The sequence below is a fragment of the Thalassophryne amazonica genome, unplaced genomic scaffold (assembly GCF_902500255.1).
Source record: "Thalassophryne amazonica unplaced genomic scaffold, fThaAma1.1, whole genome shotgun sequence".
In the NCBI taxonomy this organism is placed as follows: Eukaryota; Metazoa; Chordata; class Actinopteri; order Batrachoidiformes; family Batrachoididae; genus Thalassophryne; species Thalassophryne amazonica.
In genome coordinates this window covers 1-19,571 of record NW_022986291.1, presented here as the reverse complement: position 1 = coordinate 19,571, position 19,571 = coordinate 1, and the positions used below count along the sequence as shown (strand labels likewise).

General features: G+C 40.4%; 1 protein-coding gene across 1 annotated transcript in view; it reads left to right on the top strand.

Annotated features, from left to right (window-relative positions):
- anln (anillin, actin binding protein) overlaps positions 1–12,686 on the top strand; it is a gene marked incomplete at its 3' end in the record, with an annotated part of 89,714 nt that extends 77,028 nt beyond the window's left edge. Inside the window, exon 16 of the mRNA XM_034165529.1 lies at positions 12,633–12,686. Coding sequence (XP_034021420.1) covers positions 12,633–12,686 — 54 coding nt within the window. The remainder of the gene's footprint in view (positions 1–12,632) is intronic.
- Between the last annotated feature and the right edge of the window lie 6,885 nt (positions 12,687–19,571).

Genomic DNA, 19,571 nt, shown 5'->3' with positions numbered 1-19,571 from the left:
CACCACTGAGCTTGAGAACGTGTGGAACACTGTACAGAGACTTGAGACAGAAGTGTGTACTGCTGTGATAAAAGTTCCAATCCTTCCCATTCAAGCTTAGATCAATAAAAGAGGGCTGCAACTTGCAGGCTTTCCACTAGAGGGTGCTAATGACCAAGAATTGCAGGTGTTAGTAGGGGCAGACTACTACTGGCAGGAAGTCACTGGGAAGTTCACAAATTCACTAGTGGCAGCTGAAAGCATTTTCGGATGGGTTTTACAGGGATCAGTGACTCCCTCCAGTGTTACAGAGACCACTCACTTGCATGCACATTAATTTGACTGACGACACCCACATCTCTAAACGGTTACATGCATTCTGGGAGGTAGAGTCCTTGGGCAGAGTAAACAAACAGGCGGAGAGCCCAGAGGCCTTTCCTTCAGATTTCCCTTGCGGAAAGGGACAAAGACACTGTTGGGTTCCTGTGGGTGCATTGACCTCCAGGTAAGGACTGCAAAAATGAGGTACGTGTCCTGAGAATGAACAGAGTTGTTTTCGTAGCATCTCCCAGCCCATTCCTGCTTGCTGCCACCATTAGAAAACATCTCAAACTGTTTGAAACAGAACAACCAAAGGTTGTACAGAGACTCTGAGACTCTTGTATGGAGATGACTTCATTCCCAGCTCATCTACTGTGCAGGAAGCTCTGCATTTGACAACAGCAGCAAAGACATTCTCTCTCAGGCAGGCGTGAACCTCTGCAAATGGGTTACCAACTCACCTGACCTCAGAGCCATGTGGAAAGAGACTGAAGTGGAGCTTACTGGAGATACCGAGTCCTGTGGAAATGTGCTCATGGTGCTAGGACTTGTTTGGAGACCAGAAAGAGATGATTTTGTTTGATCAAAATTGGTAATGGACATTTTAAAGGACAAAGAAAATACAAAGAGAAGTGTATTACAGACATCAGCCCACATATTTGACCCTACTGGGTTTCTCACTCCCTTTACTGTCAGAGTGAAGTGCCTTTTCGAAGAAAAGTGGGAGAGAGGGCTCAGTTGGGATGAACTGTTATCCACTGACTTGACTGAGAAATGGAAACAGTCTACAGAGCTACCACTGCTCCACCTGGTGGCTATTCCCAGATGATATCACATCAAGATTCACCGCAATCACATGCGGTAAAGCTGCGTGTCTACTGTGATGCAAGTGAAAAGGCTTACAGTGCTGTGGCATATCTACAAGGACAAAACAAGGAGAGACTGTTACCACTTTGGTGGCCTCTAAGTTGCAAGTTGCTCCACTGAAGAAAATCACATGACCTCGCTTAGAGCTTATGGGTGCTTTAATTGGAGCAAGATTAGGACACAGTCTTCTTACACCACTGGACACTGAGAAGAACCAGTTCAGCATGCAGACGGAGTCTATGATCACTCTTCACTGGATCCGCAGCTCAGCCCAGTGGTGGAAGCCATTCATGACCAACAGAGTGACTAAAATACAAGAGGTCACAAACCGTAGTCGTGGTCCCACTGTGCAGGTGAATGAACCCTGCTGACTTGCCCCCACGGGGTCAGTGTTAGACCCTAGATTCTTTGGGTCTGTCCTGGATCAAAAAGACTCTGTTATTACCAAAAGGACAATTTATTCATTTCGTGTGAAGTGAATCATACCAGATCTGGGGTTCTTACTGTCCCTAGGTCATGCAGGAACTTGTCCAGGAAAGAGACCCCAAACACAGTTTACACACACACACTCATCTTCAACCCCATAGTCTAATTAAGGGTCGCGGGGGGCTGGGGCCTAACCCAGGCTTTTATAAACATCTGTTGACATCATTGACAAAGAAGTAATCCTCCCATGTGTGTGCTTACATGATTAAAAAAAAATGCCATGTTTAGGCCATGTGGTGAACTAGGTCAAATGTTAGACATGAAAAGCAGGGCCTTGTGTTAGTGGAACCGCTGCCTGCTGTTATGTCTTTTCACATAACAAGATAATGAAAGACGCTTATCTTTCACAAGATATACTTTCAGTGCAGACAAATATCTTAACAAGAACACAGTAACTTACTGTGCAGATATCTAATGAAATCAACTCACAATGGGACATCGCTATTGCAACAGCACTTAAAGTAGGAGATGTTGTTCTCATTGGGGAGGATCACATACCCAGACAGACTTTGAAAATGGGTACAGTCATGGAGGTCTTTCCAGGCAGGGATGGTCTCATACGTTTCTGTAATGTTCGTACTTCTACAGGTAATTTGTTAAGACAGCCTGAGCAGTTACTGTATCCCTTAGAGGTGTAGAAGGTCAGTCCAACACAGATGAACTCTTCATCGGGCAGGAGGATGTTGTGACGTATTTGCAGTTGTATGTTATAGAATGCAATTAAAGATCTCACAGAGAAGAAATTCACATGTTACGTCAGCTCTTAAAAACCACACAAGATGGGTGCAAGTAGAGGAAAATGCTCAAACAGCGTGTGCAAGGATAAGCAATAATAATAATATTTGTAACAGTACAAGACATAAGAAAATGAGGTAGAAATAGAATATGTATGTATCTACATACACACACATACATGCATATGTATATATACAGTGAGGAAAATAAGTATTTGAACACCTACCAACCAGAAAGAATTCTGTCTCTTACAGACCTGTTAATTTTTCTTTAAGAAGCCCTCTTATTCTGCACTCTTTACCTGTATTAATTGCACCTGTTTGAACTTGTTACCTGTATAAAAGACACCTGTTCACACACTCAATCAATCACACTCCAACCTGACCACCATAGCCAAGACCAAAGAGCTGTCTAAGGACACCAAGGACAAAACTGTAGACCTGCACAAGGCTGGGATGGACTACAGGACAACAGGCAAGCAGCTTGGTAGAAGACAACAACTGTTATGATTATTTATCAGAAAGTGGAAGAAACACAAGATGACTATCAATCTCCCTCGGTCTGGGATTCCATGCACTTTGTGGGGTAAGGATGATTCTGAGAAAGCTCAGAACTACACAGGAGGACCTGGTCAATGACCTGAAGAGAGCTGGGACCACAGTCACAAAGATTACATTAGTAACACATGATGCTGTCATGGTTTAAAATCCTGCAGGGCAGCAAGGTCCCCCTGCTCAAGCCAGCACATGTCCAGGCCCATTTGAAGTTCACCAGTGACCATCTGGATGATCCAGAGGAGGCATGGGAGAAGGTCATGTGGTCAGATGAGACCAGAATAGAGCTTTTTGGAATCAACTCCACTTACCATGTTTAGAGGATGAGAACAACCCCAAGAAAACCATCCCAACCATGAAGCATGGGGGTGGAAACATCATACTCTGGGGCTGCTCTTCTGCAAAGGGGACAGGATGACTGCACCATATTGAAGGGAGGATGGATGGGGTCATGTATTATGAGATTTTGGCAAACAACCTCCTTCCCTCTGTAAGAGCATTGAAGATGGGTCATGGCTGGGTCTTCCAGCATGACAATGACCCCAAACACACAGCCAGGGCAACTAAGGAGGGGCTCTGTAAGAAACATTTCAAGGTCCTGGAGTGGCCTGGCCAGTCTCCAGACCTGAACTCAATAGAAAATCTTTGGAGGGAGCTGAAACTCCAAACCTGAAAGATCTAGAGAAGATCTGTATGGAGGAGTGGCCCAAAAATCCCTGCTGCAGTGTGTGAAAACCTGGTGAAAAACTACAGGAAACGTTTGACCTCTGTAATTGCAAACAAAGGCAACTGTACCAAATATTAACATTGATTTTTCACAGGTGTTCAAATACTTATTTGCAGCAGTAACCTACAAATAAATTATTAAAAAAATCATACATTGTGATTTCCAGATTTATTTTTTTATTTTTTTGGGGGGGATTATGTCACTCATAGTGGACATGCACCTAAGATGAAAATTTCAGACCCCTCCATGATTTCTAAGTGAGAGAACTTGCAAAACCACAGGGTGTTCAAATACTTATTTTCCTCACTGTGTGTGTATGTATATATATGTGTGTGTGTGTGTGTGTGTGTATATAATATATACACACACTGACACACATACCTATAGACATATACATATGCATAAATATATGTATGTACACAGGGTTCTAGCTAGGATAAAATTTTAGCGTAGTGGTAATGTCGAGGGAGCGAAGCAACCTGGGGGGTGTGGGGAAGCTTTTGAAAATTCAAACTAAAAATTGGCCATTCTAGGGGTACCCAAAGGGGAAAAGCCAGTACGACAGCCCAAGTCCCTTCATTATGTCCAGAAGGCTGGGGAAGTTTGTTGAGTGGGCGATCTCATTCTGGGTTAGCCAGTACATGGCCCTCAGTGAGGAGTCCGTGGACATTTTTAAGTCAAGACTTAAAACCTATTTTTATTCTCTTTCTTATGATTAGTTTTTATTTTGTTATGATTTATTCATTTACTTCTGTTTTTAATTAGGTATGTGAATTTTTTATGTTTATTTATTTTAATTTTTTTATGTTGAACTGTTCTGTGTGAGGCACCTTGAGATGGCTTTTATTATAATTTGGTGCTTTATAAGCTGATATAATTGAAATTGACCAACATTTTATTGAGTCTTAAAGTAAATAAATGTGAAATTGGTTACTGGATCCTTAAACTCTGGACATAATAAACTCTACATGGTGGATCCTTGATCTCTGGACATAAACAGAAATAAAATGTTAGTTTTTGTCAAAAGCATTTCCTTTCAGACATTATTATTGGTATGAATGTCTTTCCATACCTATGAGCTGAGCTCTGTACTGCAGAAAGAATGCAACACGTCTCATTTTGGGAGAAAAAAACATTTTAGTCAATTGTAGTTTGTCTGTATTGCAACGTTTATAAGAGGTGTCATTTTATTTAAAGCGGCAGTTTGTTTTGAAGTTATTAATTCTGAGCGGATTCTGTCTCAGCAGAGATCTGCGCAGCGTTTAGAGCTGTGCCAACAGAACGGAGGACGATTCTCCTTTGTTGACTGCAACAAGACAAGCGTCCCAGTTAGTGACTTTAATCCAGACAAAAGTGACTCATGATATTTTAATGGCTGTAGAAACAGTTGATTATAGACACTGTATTGAAAATAAGCGTAACGGTCCAAAATTATAGTGTAACGGACTGTAATGCAAGTTTGCGCTAGCTAGAACTAGGTAGCGCAAACACTAGCTTGTAATGCTAGCTTATTAATTAATCAAAACCCCAAACAGAGCTTTAATTCATTTGAAAGCTTGACTCTTAGTCTTGTCCATCCAAATTGGAAGTCCCAAAAACCAGTTTTATTTGTTATCTATTGTCCACCTGGTCGTTACTGTGAGTTTCTCTGTGAACTTTCAGACCTTTTGTCTGACTTAGTGCTTAGATCAGATAAGATAATTATAGTGGGCAATTTTAACATCCACATAGATGGTGAGAATGACAGCCTCAACACCGCATTTAATCTATTACTAGACTCATTTGGCTTCGCTCAAAAAGTAAATGAGTCCACCCACCACTTTAACCATACTTTAGATCTTGTTCTGACTTATGGTATGGAAATTGAAGACTTAACAGTATTCCCTGAAAACCCCCTTCTGTCTGATCATTTTTTAATATTTACATTTACTTTAATGGACTACCCAGCAGTGGGGAATAAGTTTCATTACAGTAGAAGTCTTTCTGAAAGCGCTATAACTAGGTTTAAGGATATGATTCCTTCTTTATGTTCTCCAATGCCATATACCAACACAGTGCAGAGTAGCTACCTAAACTCTGTGAGTGAGATAGATTATCTCGTCAATAGTTTTATATCTGCATTGAGCTCAACTTTGGATGCTGTTGCTCCTCTGAAGAGAGCTTTAATTCAGAAGTGCCTGACTCCATGGTATAACTCATAAACTCGCAGCTTAAAGCAGATAACCCGTAAGTTGGAGAGGAAATGGCATCTCACTAATTTAGAAGATCTTCACTTAGCCTAGAAAAAGAGTCTGTTGCTCTATAAAAAAAAAGCCCTCCGTAAAGCTAGGACATCTTACTACTCATCACTAATTGAAGAAAATAAGAACAACCCCAGGCTTCTTTTCAGCACTGTAGCCAGGCTGACAGAGTCAAAGCTCTATTGAACTGAGTATTCCTTTAACTAGTAATACCTTCATGACTTTCTTTGCTAATAAAATTTTAACTATTAGAGAAAAAATTACTCATAACCATCCCAAAGACATATCATTATCTTTGGCTGCTTTCAGTAATGCTGGTATTTGGTTAGACTCTTTCTCTCAGATTGTTCTGTCTGAGTTATTTTCATTAGTTACTTCCTCCAAACCATCAACATGTCTATTAGACCCCATTCCTACCAGGCTGGTCAAGGAAGCCCTAAAATTAATTGCTTCGATCTTAAATATGATCAATCTATCTTTATTAGTTGGCTATGTACCACAGGCTTTTAAGGTGGCAGTAATTACACCATTACTTAAAAAGCCATCACTTGACCCAGCTATCTTAGCTAATTATAGGCCAATCTCCAACCTTCCTTTTCTCTCAAAAATTCTTGAAAGTGTAGTTGTAAAACAGCTAACTGATCATCTGCAGAGGAATGGTCTATTTGAAGAGTTTCAGTCAGGTTTTAGAATTCATCATAGTACAGAAACAGCATTAGTGAAGGTTACAAATGATCTTCTTATGGCCTCAGACAGTGGACTCATCTCTGTGCTTGTCCTGTTAGATCTCAGTGCTGCTTTTGATACTGTTGACCCTAAAATATTATTACATAGATTAGAGCATGCCTTAGGTATTAAAGGCACTGCGCTGCAGTGGTTTGAATCATATTTATCTAATAGATTACAATTTGTTCATGTAAATGGGGAGTCTTCACAGACTAAAGTTAATTATGGAGTTCCACAAGGTTCTGTGCTAGGACCAATTTTATTCACTTTATACATGCTTCCCTTAAGCAGTATTAGAAAGCATTCCTTAAATTTTCATTGTTACGCAGATGATACCCAGCTTTATCTATCCATGAAGCCAGAGGACATACACCAATTAGTTAAACTGCAGGAATGTCTTACAGACATAAAGACATGGATGATCTCTAATTTCTTGCTTTTAAATTCAGATAAAACTGAAGTTATTGTACTTGGCCCCACAAATCTTAGAAACATGGTGTCTAACCAGATCCTTACTCTGGATGGCATTACCCTGACCTCTAGTAATACTGTGAGAAATCTTGGAGTCATTTTTGATCAGGATATGTCATTCAATGCGCATATTAAACAAATATGTAGGACTGCTTTTTTGCATTTGCGCAATATCTCTAAAATTAGAAAGGTCTTGTCTCAGAGTGATGCTGAAAAACTAATTCATGCATTTATTTCCTCTAGGCTGGACTATTGTAATTCATTATTATCAGGTTGTCCTAAAAGTTCCCTGAAAAGCCTTCAGTCAATTCAAAATGCTGCAGCTAGAGTACTGACGGGGACTAGAAGGAGAGAGCATATTTCACCCATATTGGCCTTTCTTCATTGGCTTCCTGTTAATTCTAGAATAGAATTTTAAAATTCTTCTTCTTACTTATAAGGTTTTGAATAATCAGGTCCCATCTTATCTTAGGGACCTCATAGTACCATATCACCCCAATAGAGCGCTTCGCTCTCAGACTGCAGGCTTACTTGTAGTTCCTAGGGTTTGTAAGAGTAGAATGGGAGGCAGAGCCTTCAGCTTTCAGGCTCCTCTCCTGTGGAACCAGCTCCCAATTCGGATCAGGGAGACAGACACCCTCTCTACTTTTAAGATTAGGCTTAAAACTTTCCTTTTTGCTAAAGCTTATAGTTAGGGCTGGATCAAGTGACCCTAAACTATCCCTTAGTTATGTTGCTATAGACTTAGACTGCTGGGGGGTTCCCATGATGCACTGAGTGTTTCTTTCTCTTTTTGCTCTGTATGCACCACTCTGCATTTAATCATTGGTGATTTCATTCCTGATTCTCTCCCCTCATCACCAACCAGTCCCAGCAGAAGACTGCCCCTCCCTGAGCCTGGTTCCTGTTAAAAGGGAGTTTTTCCTTCCCACTGTCGCCGAGTGCTTGCTCACAGGGGGTTGTTTTGACCGTTGGGGTTTTTCTGTAATTATTGTATGGCTTTTGCCTTACAATATAAAGCACCTTGGGACAACTGTTTGTTGTGATTTGGCGCTATATAAATAAAATTGATTTGATTTAGAATCCTGCGTACATATATAAGTACATATGCATATATACGAGGTCTGTTAGAAAAGTATCCGACCTTTTTATTTTTTGCAAAAACCATTTGGATTTGAATCACGTGTGATTGCATCAGACAAGCATGAACCTTCGTGCGCATGCGTGAGTTTTTTCATGCCTGTCAGTTGCGTCATTCGCCTGTGAGCAGGCTTTGTGTGAGCACTGGTCCACCCCTCTCGTTGGATTTTTATTGCGACTAAATGTCTGAACGATTTATAGCTTTGTTGCATCAAATTTTTCCAGAAACTGTGAGAGACCTCCAGGTGGACACCATTTGGAAAATTCAGATGGCTTTCAGGGATGATTTTATGGGGATTACACAGGAAGGCTGTGAATACTTATGGACCTGTGATTTCTTAGTCCATCCATCCATTTTCTTCCACTTTATCCGGAGTCGGGTCGCGGGGGCAGTAGCTCAAGTAAAGCCGCCCAGACCTCCCGATCCACACACACCTCCCCCACCTCCTCCGGGGGAACCCCAAGGCCTTCCCAAGCCAGCTGAGAGATGTAGTCCCTCCAGCATGTCCTGGGTCTTTCCCGGGGCCTCCTCCCAATGGGACGTGCCTGGAACACCTCTCCAGCGAGGCGTCCAGGGGGCATCCGGAAAAGATGCCCGAGCCACCGCAACTGACTCCTTTCGACGTGGAGGAGCAGCGGCTCGATTCCGAGCTCCTCACCCTATCTCTAAGGGAGCGCCCAGCCACCCTGCAGAGGAAACTCATCTTGGCCGCTTGTACTTGCGATCTCTTTCTTTCAGTCATGAGCCAAATTTCATGACCATAGGTGAGGATCGGAACGTAGATCGATTGGTAAATCAAGAGCTTTGTCCCCCTACTCAGCTCTCTCTTCACCACGACGGTCCAATACAGCGACCGCATCACTGCAGATGCTGCACCGATCCGTCTATCAATCTCACGCTCCAGCCATCACTCACTCGTGAACAAGACCCCGAGATACTTAAAATTCTCCACTTGAGGCACGGACATTTCTTAGTTTTTAACTTTTTTTAATAATTATTATTATTTAAATAAATAAATTTCCAAAAACATCAAAAATAAGTTTTTTTTTTGTTGTTTTTTTCCCCGTGTAGTCATTTTGGGTTTTGTCAGGGGTGGTGGCCAAGTGGTTAATGCGCTTGGTTTCAGTTAAGAAGGTTCTGGGTTCAAATCCCACCCCTGCCACTTTTCTCCATGTAATGTGGAGTTGCGTCAGGAGGGGCATCCGGCGTAAAACCTGTGCCAATTCAAGATGCAGATCCACCTTGGATTTGCTGTGGCGACCCCGAGTGCAAACAAGGGATCTGCCGAAGGGACTTACTAGTCATTTTGGGTTTTGTGGGTGTAATTTTGAGTGAAGAAATTAATTTAATCCATTTTTGAATCAGGTTGTAACAACAAAATGTGGAAAAAGTGAAACGCTGTGAATACTTCTCAAATGCGCAGTAAATCCTAGGACGCGATCGCAATAGGGTTTCTATTAAAAAAAAACAAAAAAAAAAAAACAGTTGAACATCTCATGATTTGGCTGTGAAAAAAAAACCATTTGGGTCAGATGTTTTTCTTTTATTCCTGTGCTCGCTGAAACATCGGTGATTTAGGCACACGTGTATTATCACACTGTGCAGACTCGTACCGTGTGTTCTGCGTACAATCCTGTGCATGGAACTGTCACGTGTGCACATATGGTTCAGTACAAATACATGTACTCTGACACCCCTAATACATATAATTCAGCAGAAGCCCAAAGTGAACCAAGAAGTGTATTTTGTTTTGTTGCCGAACTCTTCGAGCAGAGACCTTCTTAATGAACTCAACATAACTTACGTGATGACACGGGGAAGTGTTAAGAAAAAGGGTCTTTCAGTGCAGGTTCTACTGTGTGGCTTGAACCGGTAACCATGGTCTGTGTTATAATAACCAACTGGGCAAATTTGTCTCTAATCTAAAGCCATTTATATTGTTCCACCTTCATTTTTGGTTATTGTAATGCTGGTCTTACATTTCCTTGTGACTGTAATAAAAAATAGTAAATCAGTCTTTCATTGAGCTGTAGGAACCCTGAACCCTGTGTGCAGCTCTCTCTTCACAGCCCACCACAGTGTCTGCAGGACCAGTCTGTCAATCAGTCTTATCCTGTCTTGTGAAGTAGACCCTGAGATACTGGCTCCTCCACTCGGGGCTGAAACTCCCCTCTGACCCAGAAGGGGCAGTCTACCATTTTCTGACAGAGGACCATGGTCTGAGGTTGGAATATGTTGATCCTCATTGCACTTGCTTCACATTCTAGCTCAGACCTGCCCAGTGCATGTCAGAGATCACCATCTGATGAAGCCACACTGAAGACTGTAACTCTGGATTATGATTATGAGGTGGCGGCTCCCATCTTTAAAAAAGGGGAGCAGAAAGTGTGCTCCACTTATAGTCGTCACACTTCTCAACCTCCCTCAGTCAGCATGCTTGACAGGAGACTTTGACCGATAGTGGAACTTCAGATTCACTGGTCATGGTGCTCTTTACCCTTGCACAGATTTTAGAGGGAATTTCGGAATACTCCCATCCGGTCTGTATGTGTTTTGTGGACTTGGAAAAGGCTTCAGACTGAGTCCCCTGAGGGTGCTGCATTGTTGTGGGTGTTGCAACATGTGACTCGGTCTCTCTCAATATAACCAGAATTGGAGCTGTGTCTGCATTCTACGAAGATTTAGTTTTAATTTTTTTTCCCCTCCAGTTGTTTTCACGGCTAAACATGCTCAGCTTGAACATGTAACCCTCTTTCATGTTTGCAGAGAGGCTGGACATCCAGAATAAGGACTGCTTTCAGAGAATGAACCCGTTGGCTCTTACAGCCCCTTATTTTCTATATGGCTTCGCAGCTCCTTCCATTCCTGTCAGAACTGCACATTTTTGCGCCTTTACGCATTTTAAAATTTCTGCCAAAGTGTTTTGCATGAGATGCAAATCAGTCTGTTTTGAAAACGCACGTTAAATGTCATAAAAAACCATTTACAACAATCATACAGTGCTATTGTAAATGGGTGCAAATTGCTGTAAAGTGGTCAAACAAAAAAAAAAACAAAAAAAATGCCTTGCTTTTGTAATCGAGCCAAGCCAAACAAAATGAGTCAAAATCTGTGGAAAAACAATAGAAAGCAACAAAACTGGCAATCCGGGTGCCAGGAACATTGACAGAAAAGCAGACATCAGCTAGCTGTCGGACTGGACGTTGTGCGAGCCAGGTGATTTGCTCTGCCTCTTTCTTTAGTAAGTTAGTGTTTATACAAGTAGGACATGTCAAATGTTATTTAACGCCAGTGTTAGCAAGTATTCTTGATTGTAAGTCTGTCCATGGACATGCTAGAATATTTACTGGTCGCTAATGCATTTTATTGCTAATTGTTAGTGACGGGAGAAACTGAAGTGTTTTGAATCACTGAATCAATATGAAGCAATTCTGTTCAAATGGTTCAGTGTTTTGAATATTCATCGATATTCAGTCCCGCATCCTGTGACCGCAAAGCCCAGGTCTCTACATAGGGTTTCACCAGATTGGCCAGATAAGACAGCACCAGTCCATGAACAACTTTATAAGTCAATAACAAAACCTTAAAATCTTTTGAAGCATTTGATACAATTAAATGTGGCAGCATCTGCTGGTCAATCTTTAACATAGCACTTGTATGGAGCAATAAAACAGTCAGTCACTGTTATGTATGATAAATAAAGTTCTATGTGCATCTTGAAATTTTTTACTGTTTTCATTTAAAGACAATTGTATACTTGCCTTATAATGTGATCGTGCCATCATAAAATACTGTATGTAATATAGATATAAATTCTGAAATGTTTGTGCAACTAGGGACTGTTAGGACCATAGTTGTACAAAATGGAGATTTTGGGGCTTCAAAGGTTTTTACTGAAAAACAAGATCATTTCAGCCGTGTCAGACTTGAGTCTGTTCCTCTTCAGTTTTGGAAAAGACCCTGTCACATGACACAGAATCTGCTGGCACATGAAGACAGATTTTGTCCAGCTTGTAAAGAGCTGGATAAACAGCTGCCTCCATCCTCCCCGTCTCTCCTTGAAAATCCACTGCAGAAAATCATTATGGGAGCATTAGCATGGCTAAAACCATTCAGCTTCTGTACCCCCCCAAACAGGACCCCCTTGACCCGGAGCCATTTTAAGCATTTTTCTTTAATTGCCTCTCATATGCCTGTCCTTGCTTCTTTTTGAGTAATTTGTTTGCATTGTGTGTGTTCTTTTATTTATCCCGTGAAGTATTTTTAAGAATTTTGAAGATAGAGACTTATAAGTGGATTGCAGTCACCACTCATCATTTCTTGATGCTATTGTTTCTTATTGTCTGTTTAATAGTAACTGTATTATTGCATGGTGTCTACTTCAGGTTCAGAAACGGGAGGTTTTCAGTGAGAAGAGGAAAAAACCAAGCAAGTCAAAGGTAAACTTGAATTATCAAAAATGTTGATGGCTTTTTGAATCAAAAACATCACAGATTGTTTGTTCCCTGCATCCAGAAGTGCTGACCTCTGTAATACATCCTCTCCTGCAGCTGATCAATACCCATCAAAAGAATGTCTGTAAATGTAGTGTTCATCTCCAATTTGCCGTATAGTAAGAATGTAAACTTTTTTTTGTGTGTGCAAGCAACGCTGTCATGCAAGTAAGTGCAACACTCAGTTTTAGTTTAAGAATTGTTTTAAAAAAAATCCTTAACACTGGCAGACCCAGAGATTTTTGTTTCTGCTGCCTGCCTCCTCCTATTTGCAAAACATGTTAATTCCTGTCCATATGCTAACATTTGGACAGGAATTAACATGCAGCTCAAGTGAACCTGTCTGGGCACATTCCAAAGAAACAATAGGCCACATTCTTCTGTTGTGTCTGATTGAGCCTGAGTGCAAAAGTATTATTTCATCTGGAGTCTGCCACCACTACCCCTGCAACATTATTCATTTTGCAGTCAATTTCATTGAGGTCATATCTTATTTCATGTACTTTTTCATTTTATATTTTATATAGCTAACAAACAGTTTTACCCTATTTTTTTATCATTTTATTCAAGATAAGTTTTCTGTTTGTCATAAAAAACACTTATTGTAATAATTGCCTGTTATTTTAAAAGGACAGAAGTATTTCTGATGAAAATCCTTTTTGAATGGTAATTTGGTTGTAGGCTAAACACCAATTACAATGACAATGTACTGTACTAAGCTCACAATGTCATAGAACTGGGGTTAGCACCCCCCCAACAACAACAACAAAAAAAAACATTTCATCTTGGAATAACAACAAACAGAAGGTATAAACAAAATTTTATTTTATTAAGAAATGGCTTGTTACTATACAAAACACAAAAATGTAGCATGCAGTTGTCATAACTAGCAGTTTCAACATTCCCAAGGTGCGTCTTTCCTACATTTGCCACAGTTGTATTTTTGGCAGTGTACACAACTTTCAGTGCTTCTGTTATTATTGTTCCTCGGCGAGCTCCAGCATGAACAGTTGCCAACTTTCTTTAGATCCTGTACATGCTGTGTATAAAACGTGCATTTGTGGCAGCCATGTCCAACAGGTTGTAAAACACAGCCATGGACCATCTCCATGTTCTTGCACACACGGAGCTAGGAGAACATGCGGCTAAACATGACATGTTTAGCCGCATGTTCTCCTTGAATTGCTGTCTGTCTGAGTGGTGTCCAAAAAATGAGGTGGGCTTCATAGATAATTGGCAAAGCTTCTGGGGAAAAGACGGCATCCATCCCACTTTGGATGGAGCAGCTCTCATTTCTAGAAATCTGGCCAATTTTCTTAAATCCTCCAAACCGTGACTATCCAGGGTTGGGACCAGGAAGCAGAGTTGTAGTCTTACACACCTCTCTGCAGCTTCTCTCCCCCTGCCATCCCCTCATTACCCCATCCCCGTAGAGACGGTGCCTGCTCCCAGACTACCAATAACCAGCAAAAATCTATTTAAGCATAAAAATTCAAAAAGAAAAAATAATATAGCACCTTCAACTGCACCACAGACTAAAACAGTTAAATGTGGTCTATTAAACATTAGGTCTCTCTCTTCTAAGTCCCTGTTGGTAAATGATATAATAATTGATCAACATATTGATTTATTCTGCCTAACAGAAACCTGGTTACAGCAGGATGAATATGTTAGTTTAAATGAGTCAACACCCCCGAGTCACACTAACTGTCAGAATGCTCGTAGCACGGGCCGGGGCGGAGGATTAGCAGCAATCTTCCATTCCAGCTTATTAATTAATCAAAAACCCAGACAGAGCTTTAATTCATTTGAAAGCTTGTCTCTTAGTCTTGTCCATCCAAATTGGAAGTCCCAAAAACCAGTTTTATTTATTATCTATCGTCCACCTGGTCGTTACTGTGACAACACAACAACACAGTGCAGAGTAGCTACCTAAACTCTGTAAGGGAGATAGAGTATCTCGTCAATATTTTTACATCCTCATTGAAGACAACATTGGATGCTGTTGCTCCTCTGAAAAAGAGAGCTTTAAATCAGAAGTGTCTGACTCCGTGGTATAACTCACAAACTCGTAGCTTAAAGCAGATAACCCGTAAGTTGGAGAGGAAATGGCGTCTCACTAATTTAGAAGATCTTCACTTAGCCTGGAAAAAGTCTGTTGCTCTATAAAAAAGCCCTCCATAAAGCTAGGACATCTTACTACTCATCACTAATTGAAGAAAATAAGAACAACCCCAGGTTTCTTTTCAGCACTGTAGCCAGGCTGACAGAGTCAGAGCTCTATTGAGCCGAAAGTATTCCTTTAACTTTAACTAGTAATGACTTCATGACTTTCTTTGCTAATAAAATTTTAACTATTAGAGAAAAAATTACTCATAACCATCCCAAAGACATATCGTTATCTTTGGCTGCTTTCAATGAGGCCGGTATTTGGTTAGACTCTTTCTCTCTGATTGTTCTGTCTGAGTTATTTTCATTAGTTACTTCCTCCAAACCATCAACATGTCTATTAGACCCCATTCCTACCAGGCTGCTCAAGGAATCCCTACCATTAATTAATGCATCGATCTTAAATATGATCAATCTGTCTTTATTAGTTGGCAATGTACCACAGGCTTTTAAGGTGGCAGTAATTAACCCATTACTTAAAAAGCCATCACTTGACCCAGCTATCTTAGCTAATTATAGGCCAATCTCCAACCTTCCTTTTCTCTCAAAAATTCTTGAAAGGGTAGTTGTAAAACAGCTAACTGATCATCTGCAGAGGAATGGTCTATTTGAAGAGTTTCAGTCAGGTTTTAGAATTCATCATAGTACAGAAACAGCATTAGTGAAGGTTACAAATGATCTTCTTATGGCCTCCGACAGTGGACTCATCTCTGTGCTTGTTCTGTTAGACCTCAGTGCTGCTTTTGATACTGTTGACCATAAAATTTTATTACAGAGATTAGAGCATGCCACAGGTATTAAAGGCACTGTGCTGCGGTGGTTTGAATCATATTTATCTAATAGATTACAATTTGTTCATGTAAATGGGGAATCTTCTTAACAGACTAAGGTTAATTATGGAGTTCCACAAGGTTCTGTGCTAGGACCAATTTTATTCACTTTATACATGCTTCCCTTAGGCAGTATTATTAGACGGCATTGCTTAAACTTTCATTGTTACGCAGATGATACCCAGCTTTATCTATCCATGAAGCCAGAGGACACACATCAATTAGCTAAACTGCAGGATTGTCTTACAGACATAAAGACATGGATGACCTCTAATTTCCTGCTTTTAAACTCAGATAAAACTGAAGTTATTGTACTTGGCCCCACAAATCTTAGAAACATGGTGTCTAACCAGATCCTTACTCTGGATGGCATTACCCTGACCTCTAGTAATACTGTGAGAAATCTTGGAGTCATTTTTGATCAGGATATGTCATTCAATGCGCATATTAAACAAATATGTAGGACTACTTTTTTGAATTTACGCAATATCTCTAAAATTAGAAAGGTCTTGTCTCAGAGTGATGCTGAAAAACTAATTCATGCATTTATTTCCTCTAGCCTGGACTATTGTAATTCATTATTATCAGGTTGTCCTAAAAGTTCCCTGAAAAGCCTTCAGTTAATTCAAAATGCTGCAGCTAGAGTACTGACGGGGACTAGAAGGAGAGAGCATATCTCACCCATATTGGCCTCTCTTCATTGGCTTCCTGTTAATTCTAGAATAGAATTTAAAATTCTTCTTCTTACTTATAAGGTTTTGAATAATCAGGTCCCATCTTATCTTAGGGACCTCATAGTACCATATCACCCCAATAGAGCGCTTCGCTGTCAGACTGCAGGCTTACTTGTAGTTCCTAGGGTTTGTAAGAGTAGAATGGGAGGCAGAGCCTTCAGCTTTCAGGCTCCTCTCCTGTGGAACCAGCTCCCAATTCAGATCAGGGAGACAGACACCCTCTCTACTTTTAAGATTAGGCTTAAAACTTTCCTTTTTGCTAAAGCTTATAGTTAGGGCTGGATCAGGTGACCCTGAACCATCCCTTAGTTATGCTGCTATAGACTTAGACTGCTGGGGGGTTCCCATGATGCACTGAGTGTTTCTTTCTCTTTTTGCTCTGTATGCACCACTCTGCATTTAATCATTAGTGATTGATCTCTGCTCCCCTCCACAGCATGTCTTTTTCCTGGTTCTCTCCCTCAGCCCCAACCAGTCCCAGCAGAGGACTGCCCCTCCCTGAGCCTGGTTCTGCTGGAGGTTTCTTCCTGTTAAAAGGGAGTTTTTCCTTCCCACTGTCACCAAGTGCTTGCTCACAGGGGGTCGTTTTGACCGTTGGGGTTTTTACGTAATTATTGTATGGCCTTGCCTTACAATATAAAGCGCCTTGGGGCAACTGTTTGTTGTGATTTGGCGCTATATAAATAAAATTGATTGATTAATTTCTGGTCCATGATATCAACGCCACATTTGAAATGGTTGTAATCGACAACAGTGTTCGGTTTTTGTCTTCTGGTGTCCACAATTTCCACTTTCTGATGCATGGTGAACAGAAGACTTCCAGATGTGAGCACCTGTGTTGAGTACAATTGGCGGCCCGAGGTTTCCTTGGCAGTTGCATTCAGCCTCTCTCTTGCCGGACTAGTGGGATCTTTTTCCAAGTAAGGGATGGCATTACATATGTATTTTGTGTCCAGATCTGCTGCAATTCAAAACTTGATTCCAAACTTGTCTGGCTTGGATGTAATGTACTGCAGAAAGGGACAACTAACCTTTGACTGAAATAATTGCTCATCCACGATAACATGCTGCCCTGGACTGTAGGATGACACACACTTCTGAACAAACCGCTGCCAGATGTCAGAAATTGCTTCAGATTTGTCCGTTTGTAAGCGTTCCTTGCTGGTGCCCTTGTTGTCGAAGCAAAGGTATTGCTTTGTTTCAAGAAAGCGGTTATGGATTTTGCATTGGTTGTGACATTGTAAAATCTGGGGTCTGTGCTAAACGCATCTCCTATTTATGGTTGAGCTCTCAGCTCAGTTATATAAGAAAGGGAGGTGGTTGGTGCCGAAGTGAAACTGCCTTCAAGTGTTAATTGGCACATTCCAAAGAAACAATAGGCTGCTTTTCTCTGCTGAAACCTGTGTTCAGCAGGTTTAACCCTAAACTCGGCTCATTTATAGAACAAAGGGAGGAGGTTGGTCATATGCTAAACTTTGGGGGGTTTTTCACTGCAGACTAAAGTCTGCTCTCTGGGCCTACTAGTGTTAAAGATAGTAATTAGTTGCAGGGTTCTCAGCAGAAATGAAAATTATAGCGGTGCTGTTGTCAATTATCACCCGAGGCGGTGCGTTGCAAGTCATTTTGACTGGTTTTAGATGCATTGAAAGCAAGAATAATAGACAAAAATGACAGTTATGTTATAATATCAAAGTTCTTTTTTTGGATGTGTCTAAGTTAATAAAAATAAATGTTGAAAAGTTTAAAAATACATTAATATTTGATGGACATAACATTTGCTCTCTTCTTTAAAAATGACACACTGTACCTTTAATCGAGTAAGACAGGCAGAGTTTTTCTGTTATGTTGACAGTTCAGTTGTTTTTGTTTGTTTGTTTGTTTGTTTGTTTGTTTGTTTGTTTGTTTTTTCCTTTTTAACATTTCTGAGTGGGATTGCACACTTTTTCAAAACAATATAACCCCTAATTGTCTTGTTTGAACAAGAGCTAAATTTGGACTGATTTGTTTATCAAATCAAAATCAAATTTATTGCTTCTCCTATCTCCCTCAGAGAGAGAGGGAGAGAGAGAGAGACTTCATTCTCACACTGTAGCTTATTTGAGCAAACTTCAAAGTCCACAAAATGTTCATGTATCCATCCCCTGACTTGTCTGAAGAAAAGTGGTAATAAAACTGCTTTTTTACAAGTATTATACCAAAGGGGCTGATTACTTATGCAACTTATGCATTCATGTTGTCATTATGGGGTATTGTGAGCAGAATATTTTGGGTGAAAAAAATGAATTTACTCTACTTTGGAATAAGGCTGTAGCATAACAAAATGTGGAAAAAGTGAAGTGCTGTGAATACTTTCTGGATTGTGTGTGTGAGTGTGACAGTTTTGGCCTATTTCGTCAGTGCAAATGTCTGTCAGTTAAATGCTTGTTTAGTTATAACTGAAAATTTGTAGAACTAGTCAGAATCAAATTGGTATCAAAGCACAGCTTTTGGAAACATAATGTGCTTCTCCAGTGACAGTCCTGGAGCCTTAACTCTTGACAATAAGGAAGTCAATGATTCCAAAAGCTGTCGTGTGTGTGTGTCTCCAGGTGATGTGGAAACAGGTTTCTGAGGCTCATGAATTGTGTATGTCGGTATGAAGAGTCTCTGTGGTTTAATCCCTCGGGTTTTGATGGGTGTGCTCACTGGGAGATGAATATTTAAAATTCAGCCACTTTGAGATATTTAATAATGGGGGTTAATGTTAAAAGGGGATTTGTTTGTTTTGCATGTCTGGTTATCACAAAAGCTCACCCTGATTTTGGGAATTGTCCCACTTTTTGGTGATGTCAGTGATTTAAAAAAAAAAAATATATATATATGTATACGTATGTATGTATATGTATGTGTATGTATACGTATGTATGTATATGTATGTGTATGTATACGTATGTATGTATGTGTATGTATACGTATGTATGTATGTGTATGTATACGTATGTATGTATGTGTATGTATACGTATGTATGTATGTGTATGTATACGTATGTATGTATGTGTATGTATACGTATGTATGTATGTGTATGTATACGTATGTATGTATGTGTATGTATACTCT